The sequence below is a fragment of the Panulirus ornatus genome, chromosome 62 (assembly GCF_036320965.1).
Source record: "Panulirus ornatus isolate Po-2019 chromosome 62, ASM3632096v1, whole genome shotgun sequence".
In the NCBI taxonomy this organism is placed as follows: domain Eukaryota; kingdom Metazoa; phylum Arthropoda; class Malacostraca; order Decapoda; family Palinuridae; genus Panulirus; species Panulirus ornatus.
Genome location: NC_092285.1, coordinates 232,168 through 241,858, shown reverse-complemented (window position 1 = coordinate 241,858; position 9,691 = coordinate 232,168). Strand labels below are relative to the sequence as shown.

Sequence of the window (9,691 nt, the reverse complement as noted above, 5' to 3'; positions counted from 1 at the left end):
CTCCCATACAGCATACCAGTTGTACTCAATAAACTTGTACCTCTTATACTCACCTTTGTCCCCTTTGCCTTTATACAACACTAAATAGGTATTATGCCAATCTTCAGGCATTTACCATGATTCATACTTACATTGGCTAACCAGTCAACAACACTGTCACCCCTTTCCTTCAAAAATTCAACTGCAATACCATTCACTCTAGCCACCTTGCCACATTTCATCATACCCAAGGACCAAACCACTTGCCATGACTCTCTCACTTTGAATTCCTCTCTTACACAGACACCTCACAAATGCCACACTTTCATCAAATACAGAATACTTCAAATTCATCTCTTCCTGTACCCATTTCCTCATTTGCCTCCTTCACCAGTGTTCCCATTTGTTTTGTTTTTCACATTATATTAACCACTGTCCCCTTCTGTATTGGCCAAAGGGTTACATGATAGGAAGAGGGAAAACAAAGGCAAAGAAGGGGAAGGATTGGCCCTTTTAACAAAAGAACCTTAAGTTTCAAAAAACAGTGAAGGATGGTCCATTCAGACAATATGTAAAGGGAGGTGTAACTGCAGAAAAGTGCATATTATATATTCTTCCAAAAAACTGTAACTATCCAAAACAAATTTACAATGATGACAATTTAGAAACAATCAGGATGGTACATGAAGCTGTAAAACAATCACTTACAGATGGCAAAGTACTGATTATGGGGGATTTCAGGTATATAATGAGATAGAATGAGGGAAATTGTACATAGGAAAATATCCTACACTAACATGTCAGTGAGCACACTAAGAAGGAAAATATCCTACACTAACATGTCAGCGAACACACTGAGATGACAGGGATTGATACAGCATCATTGCTAGATCTTAGGACATGAAGATGAGAGACTAATTCACCACTATTGTTAGATTTTATCTTCACACGTACATATTGAGAATGTTATGTATAATACAGCATTTGGAAAAAGTGATCATGTAATGCTAAAGTTTAACTGTGCATTAAATAAGAACATTAAAAGAGCAGAGGTGAGGCAAGACATGAAGAGGAGAAATAATTGCGGAATCTACACAAACTTCAACAATTTTGGTAACAATGATTGAGAAATGTTCAGTAGCTACAAACCTGGGTTTTTTGTGGTGAGAAATTATATGAAATTTACAACAATGGGGTCCGAACATGGTTACCTCTTCCCTTAAATACTTATGGAATGGTAAGAAATAGGAAAGAATAGTTAAATAAAAAAGTTAAAAATCAAAGGGGCTTTAAGAGGTGAAATGGCAAAGATATAAAAGGCACTTCCACATTGCCAGCATTTGTGAGGTATAAGAGAGCAAAATATTAGTATACCAGTATAAAGGAGGAAAGAAAGTGTGAAAGAATGTAATGGAGAGGCAAGAGACATTTTTCAAAAATTTACCAGGTGTCAGTTGTCAGTAAAGAATAACTAATCAGCTTAAGAAATTCAGTAGGAAGAATTGTCAAGGATGATGTAAGGATATTTGAGGAACTGAAAAACAATTTCAAAAGAGTTTTCACAGTGGGAAACACTATAGCCCCAGCACATGTAACATGGAATGTGAAATGCATCAAAACCAGAGCACACTATTCACAGTCAGGCCCCACTAACCTTTCTGCAGTTTCCCTTGAAATGCTTCACATGCCTTAGCTCAGCCCTGTACCCTGTAAACCTCATCTTTCCAATTGCTCTTCCCTTTGTACACTTTGCACCCTCCTTAATGTACAGTCCCTTAGCCTTCAAACCATCTTTCTTTCTATCCTTCCACCTCCTTCTTGGTTACCCATTTTCCATGTTCCCTCCACCTCTGGCATGTTTGCCCTCTCAGTCATCCTCCCCATATATACAAAACATTTCATCACACCCTCTTCAACTCTCATACATACTTCTCTTCCTTTCACACCTCTCTCTTGCCCTTTTGTTTCTTATTTGATCAAACTCCCTCACACCACATGTACTCATACATCTAATTTTGTCAGAGGCCCATGCCTTACATCTAAATAGTACCAACAGGACTACTATACCATCAAACATACCCATTGTTGCCCTCTGAAAAAGTGACCTCTATTTTTATACATTCCTCAGTGCACCCACAAGCTTTGCCCCCTCGCCCATCCATTAGCTCACTTCATCTCCCATGGTTACATTCATTGTCATATCCACTTTCAGATGCCTAAAACACCCCTACCTCCAAGTTCTCTCCAGTCAAACTTTCACTCCAAACAACCTCCCTGTTTTCACTAATAAACCGATAATCTTGCTTTCATTCAAATTTACTTTCAACTCCATCTTGCTTTCATTCACATTTACTTTCAACTTTCTCCTTTTACACATACCTCCATACTCAGGAACCAGCTTCTGCAGTTTCTTATTTGAACCTGCCACCAGTGCCACATCATCAGGAAACAATAACTAACAGCTCTAAAGCCCCCCACATGTCCTTCTAATTGTGATAAAAATGTTAGAAACCGAGTAATTCAAGAATGTGAGTTCTCCTTTCACTAAAGTTGATTTTCATACCTCAACGCTTCTTAATAATATCACAACTTTTAAAACATGATGTATACATCAAAAGACACATGAAGTATTACCATACCTCCAATGACTAGGTCTGCATAGATGTAATGGAAATTCATATAAACCATGCACTCATGTCTCATGCCAATCACATTACAAGTCAAGATTATGCTTCTAACCTTTACTCACATGTATCATACTAATTTCCTTCCTTCACTGATGCATCCAAGTGATTAACAAACAAAGGGGTGGAAAGCTAATAAAACATCCAAATTACTGCCATCAACAGGGTAACATTTTTCAGTGTATCATACATTAATGTAAGCATGTCTCTGAACTAAAATGTAAACCACTGTAAGCAGAAACATACTGAAGCAAATATTTATGATAGCAATATTAGTATTAAGTTATCTTACTGCTTGGTAGAAAATTAGTAAATTAAGCACAATTTTACATGGCATGTAAATAGTACACTCATACATTGCTTTCTGAAATGATTCAAGAAAAATAATTAGCAAACAAGGTCAGGTTTGGAAAATTATATATATATATTTTTTTCTTTAATACTTGTTTGCTGCTTCCTGTGTTAATAAGGTAGGACCATGAACAGACAAAGAAAAGGCCTCATTTGCTCACTCCTTTTCTCTTGCTGTCATGTGTAATGCACTGAAATCACAGCCCCCTATCCACAATCAAAACTTACGGACTTTCCAAGGATTCTTCTGGATGTTTTTTATACCTTAATTCTCCCCCACTGACTGCACATCACCCTTGAGCACTTAAAATCTTTTTCATTCCATCCTTCTGTCTCCATTTTTGTCTCCCCATCCCCTTGTCTCTTCCACTTTAACATGTATGTCCATTTTTTCAACCTCACCTCACTCATTCTAGGTGTATAAGGATAAAATATGCTGAAGGACTTTCATAAATGAAGGTTAAAAGTTTAGGGTGTGCAGCATCTTTCCTCAAGAGTTAACATTTATTATCCCTTTCATATTAACTTCCTCATGGAGAAATTTGTTTATTGATTCTCCCTTCTTCAAGAAGATATTAATCTGAAGTTTGAATTACTTACTGGCTTTGTTTATTTGATCTCAGGGAACCACATTCTCTACATCTTAAATTATTGTTGTAGCTCCTATTTTTGTTGGGTTACATTCCACCATACATTTGGGTAAAGAAAAGGCTTCTATTCATCCTGTCATTCCGTTCATGAACAGAAAAAAGTGTAAGTCATCATAATCATAAGTGCATGATTTGTAAGAATTCTGAATAAACAGCTTTGTAAAGTTAATATCTTTATTAGTTTAATTTTGTCATACAGTAAGACTAATTGAAAAATTAATGAAATAAGTACTTAAACATACTCTCCTTAATTAAAATATAAATATGCAAAAAAAAAAATCCTCGTAAAACTTACTTATTTAAAAAGGAAAGCATTAGAATTATTCCAAACTTTTATCAGTATCATCTCACAATAGAAGTATATACTTTGATATTTAAAAGTGATTCAAGCAAATGACTATTTGTTTAAAGTCAATTTAGCAACATATGACCTGACATGAATGAAGGACCTTGCCTTTATTTCTTTGTAACATTACAGTAAGAGTTTGTACAAAAGTGATTGATATCTATAAGCTACTAAGGCCACCAGCAGAGTCACAAAGGTTATAAACCAGGTCTTCCAGGGAAACTGGAAAGAAAATATAGTTCATTAGAGGTACGGGAAAAAAAGTTATAGTCTTCTTAACTGCTGGACTTATTATATACAGAGGTATAAGTTTGTTGAGTATTCCTGGTAAATTATATGGGAGGGTATTGATTGAGAGGGTGAAGGCATGTACATAGCATCAGATTGGGGAAGAGCAGTGTGGTTTCAGAAGTGGTAGAGGATGTGTGGATCAGGTGTTTGCTTTGAAGAATGTATGTGAGAAATACTTAGAAAAGCAAATGGATTTGTATGTAGCATTTATGGATCTGGAGAAGGCATATGATAGAGTTGATAGAGATGCTCTGTGGAAGGTATTAAGAATATATGGTGTGGGAGGCAAGTTGTTAGAAGCATTGAAAAGTTTTTATCGAGGATGTAAGGCATGTGTACGTGTAGGAAGAGAGGAAAGTGATTGGTTCTCGGTGAATGTAGGTTTGCGACAGGGATGTGTGATGTCTCCATGGTTGTTTAATTTGTTTATGGATGGGGTTGTTTGGGAGGTGAATGCAAGAGTTTTGGAGAGAGGGGCAAGTATGCAGTCTGTTGTAGATGAAAGAGCTTGGGAAGTCAGTCAGTTGTTGTTCACTGATGATACAGCGCTGGTGGCTGATTCATGTGAGAAACTGCAGAAGCTGGTGACTGAGTTTGGTATGATACAGCGCTGGTGGCTGATTCATGTGAGAAACTGCAGAAGCTGGTGACTGAGTTTGGTAAAGTGTGTGAAAGAAGAAAGTTGAGAGTAAATGTGAAAAAGAGCAAGGTTATAAGGTACAGTAGGGTTGAGAGTCAAGTGAATTGGGAGGTAAGTTTGAATGGAGAAAAACTGGAGGAAGTGAAGTGTTTTAGATATCTGGGAGTGGATTTGGCAGTGGATGGAACCATGGAAGCAGAAGTGAATCATAGGGTGGGGGAGGGGGCGAAAATTCTGGGAGCCTTGAAGAATGTGTGGAAGTCAAGAATATTATCTCGGAAAGCAAAAATGGGTATGTTTGAAGGAATAGTGGTTCCAACAATGTTGTATGGTTGCGAGGCGTGGGCTATGGATGAAGTTGTGCAGAGGAGGGTGGATGTGATGGAAATGAGATGTTTGAGGACAATATGTGGTGTGAGGTGGTTTGATTGAGTAAGTAATAATAGGGTAAGAGAGATGTATGGTAATAAAAAGAGTGTGGTTGAGAGAGGAGAAGAGGGTGTTTTGAAATGGTTTGGTCACATGGAGAGAATGAGTGAGGAAAGATTGACCAAGAGGATATATGTGTCAGAGGTGGAGGGAATGAGAAGTGGGAGACTAAATTGGTGGTGGAAAGATGGAGTGAAAAAGATTTTGAGTGATCACGGCCTGAACATGCAGGAGGGTGAAAGGCGTGCAAGGAATAGAGTGCATTGGAACGATGTTGTATACCGGGGTCGACGTGCTGTCAATGGATTGAACCAGGGCATGTGAAGCGTCTGGGGTAAACTACGGAAAGTTCTGTGGGGCCTGGATGTGGAAAGGGAGCTGTGGTTTCGGTGCATTATTACATGACAGCTATGCCCTGGGGATAGGGGAGAAAGAATACATCCCACGCATTCCTCACGTGTCGTAGAGGGCGACTAAAGGGGACTGGAGCAAGGGGCCAGAAACCCTCCCCTCCTTGTATTTTGACATTCTAAAAGGGGAAACAGAATATTTATATTTATTTATTGGGCTTTGTCGCTGTCTCCCGCGTTAGTGAGGTAGCGCAAGGAAACAGACCAAAGAATGGCCCAACCCACCCACATACACATGTATATACATATGCGTCCACACACACAAATATACTTACCCATACATCTCAACGTATACATATATATATACACACACACAGACATATACATATATACACATGTACGAAATTCATACTATCTGCCTTTATTCATTCCCATCGCTACCTCGCCACACATGAAATAACAACCCCCTCCCCCTCATGTGTGCGAGGTCGCGCTAGGAAAAGACAACAAAGGCCACATTCGTTCACACTTAGTCTCTAGCTTTCATGTAATAATGCACCGAAACCACAGCTCCCTTTCCACAGAACTTTCCATGGTTTACTCCCAGATGCTTCACAGGCCCTGATTCAATCCATTGACAGCACGTCGACCCCGGTATACCACATCGTTCCAATTCACTCTATTCCTTGCGTGGCTTTCACCCTCCTGCATGTTCAGGCCCTGATCACTCAAAAATCTTTTTCACTCCATCCTTCCACCTCCAATTTGGTCTCCCATTTCTCCTCGTTCCCTCCACCTCTGACACATATATCCTCTTGGTCAATCTATCCTCACTCATTCTCTCCATGTGGCCAAACCATTTCAAAACACCCTCTTCTGCTCTCTCAACTACACTCTTTTTATTACCACACATCTCTCTTACCCTATTATTACTTACTCGATCAAACCACCTCACACCACATAATGTCTTCAAACATCTCATTTCCAGCATATCCACCCTCCTGCGCACAACTCTATCCATAGCCCATGCCTCGCAACCATACAACATTGTTGGAACCACTATTCCTTCAAACATACCCATTTTTTACCCTCCGAGATAATGTTCTCAACTTCCACACATTCTTCAAGGCTCCCAGAATTTTCGCCCCCTCACCCACCCTATGATTCACTTCCGCTTCCATGGTTCCATCCACTGCCAAATCCACTCCCAGATATCTAAAACACTTCACTTCCTCCAGTTTTTCTCCATTCAAACTTACCTCCCAATTGACTTGAACCTCAGCCTTACTGTACCTAATAACCTTGCTCTAATTTACATATACTCTCAACTTTCTTCTTTCACACACTTTACCATACTCAGTCACCAGCTTCTGCAGTTTCTCACATGAATCAGCCACCAGCGCTGTATCATCAGCAAACAACAATTAACTTACTTCCCAAGCTCTCACATCCACAACAGACCACATACTTGCCCCTCTTTCCAAAACTCTTGCATTCACCTCCCTAATAACCCCATCCATATACAAATCAAACAACCATGGAGACATCCCACACCCCTGCCGCAAACCTACATTCACTGAGAACCAATCACTTTCCTCTCTTCCTACACATACACATGCCTTACATCCTCAATAAATACTTTTCACTGCTTCTAACAACTTGCCTCCCACACCATATATTCTTAATACCTTCCACAGAGCATCTCTATCAACTCTATCATATGCCTTCTCCAGATCCATAAATGCTACATACAAATCCATTTGCTTTTCTAAGTATTTCTCACATACATCCTTCAAAGCAAACACCTGATCCACACATCCTCTACCACTTCTGAAACCACACTGCTCTTCCCCAATCTGATGCTCTGTACAAGCCGTCACCCTCTCAATCAATACCCTCCCATATAATTTACCAGGAATACTCAACAAACTTATACCTCTGTAATTTGAGCACTCACTCTTATCCCCCTTTGCCTTTGTACAATGGCACTATCAAAGCATTCCATCAATCCTCAGGCACCTCACCATAAATCATACATACATTAAATAACCTTACCAACCAGTCAACAATACAGTCACCCCCCTTTTTTAATAAATTCCACTGCAATACCATCCAAACCTGCTGCCTTGCCGGCTTTCATCTTCCGCAAAGCATTTACTACCTCTTCTTTGTTTACCAAATCATTTTCCCTCTCCCTCTCACTTTGCACACCACCTCGACCAAAACACCCTACATCTGTCACTCTATCATCAAATGCATTCAACAAACCTTCAAAATACTCACTCCATCTCCTTCTCACATCACCACTACTTATTATCACCTCCCCATTAGCCCCCTTCACTGAAGTTCCCATTTGCTCCCTTTTCTTATGCACTTACCTCCTTCCAAAACATCTTTTTATTCTCCCTAAAATTTGATGATACTCTCTCATCCCAACTCTCATTTGCCCTCTTTTTCACCTCTTGCACCTTTCTCTTGACCTTCTGCCTCTTTCTTTTATACATCTCCCACTCATTTGCATTATTTCCCTGCAAAAATCGTCCAAATGCCTCTCTCTTCTCTTTCACTAATAATCTTACTTCTTCATCCCACCACTCACTACCCTTTCTAATCTGCCCACCTCCTATGCTTCTCATGCCACAAGCATCTTTTGCGCAAGCCATCACTGCTTCCCTAAATACATCCCATTCTTCCCCCACTCCCCTTACCTCCTTTGTTCTCACCTTTTTCCATTCTGTATTTAGTCTCTCCTGGTACTTCCTCACACAAGTCTCCTTCTCAAGCTCACTTACTCTCACCACTCTCTTCACCCCAACATTCTCTCTTCTTTTCTGAAAACCTCTACAAATCTTCACCCTCGCCTCCACAAGATAATGATCAGACAACCCTACAGTTGCACCTCTCAGCACATTAACATCCAAAAGTCTGTCTTTCGCGCGCCTATCAACACATAATCCAATAACGCTCTCTGGCCATCTCTCCTACTTATATACGTATACTTATGTATATCTCTCTTTTTAAACCAGGTATTCCCAATCACCAGTCCTTTTTCTGCACATAAATCTACAAGCTCTTCACCATTTCCATTTACAACACTGAACACCCCATGTATACCAATTATTCCTTCAACTGCCACATTACTCACCTTTACATTCAAATCACCCATCACTATAACCCAGTCTCGTGCATCAAAACCACTAACACACTCATTCAGCTGCTCCCAAAACACTTGCCTCTCATGATCTTTCTTCTCATGCCCAGGTGCATATGCACCAATAATCACCCATCTCTCTCCATCAACTTTCAGTTTTACCCATATCAATCTAGAATTTACTTTCTTACATTCTATCACATACTCCCACCACTTCTGTTTCAGGAGTAGTGCTACTCCTTCCCTTGCTCTTGTTCTCTCACTAACCCCTGACTTTACTCCCAAGACATTCCCAAACCACTCTTCCCCTTTACCCTTGAGCTTCGTTTCACTCAGAGCCAAAACATCCAGGTTCCTTTCCTCAAACATACTACCTATCTCTCCTTTTTTCTCATCTTGGTTACATCCACACACATTTAGACACCCCAATCTGAGCCTTTGAGGAGGATGAGCACTCCCCGCATGACTCCTTCTTCTGTTTCCCCTTTTCTAATATAACAACTGTAATTCTCCAAAGGATTTCTTTACTATTTTCAGCAATATACACTTCATATAGATGTTTACTCTGTCATATAATACTCTTAGTTTCTCTACACAAATTTACATAATTTATCATGATGGTTACTTTCTTAGACAACAAGCACTTTTTTATTTCATCATTCCACCAGCTTGTTTTCATTTTAGAAATAGACCTTCTACTACACATTAGTACCTATATTCCCTTTGCTGCTTTAAAGGTTTACCTGAAGCTTTTCAAAGCTACATTCATGTCATTTTCATTGACTATGTCATCCCAGCTTTGCATGTCAAGAGCACTGAG

The 9,691-nt window shown here is 39.6% G+C and overlaps 1 protein-coding gene across 5 annotated transcripts in view; it reads right to left on the bottom strand.

Annotated features, from left to right (window-relative positions):
• Positions 1-3,820: 3,820 nt before the first annotated feature.
• Positions 3,821-9,691, bottom strand: part of zda (peptidyl-prolyl cis-trans isomerase zonda) — a 180,014-nt gene continuing 174,143 nt past the window's right edge. For all 5 annotated transcript variants that reach the window (XM_071656149.1, XM_071656150.1, XM_071656147.1 and 2 more), the window contains one exon: positions 3,821-4,232. In XM_071656149.1, coding sequence (XP_071512250.1) covers positions 4,137-4,232 — 96 coding nt within the window. In that variant the 3' untranslated portion in view covers positions 3,821-4,136. The remainder of the gene's footprint in view (positions 4,233-9,691) is intronic.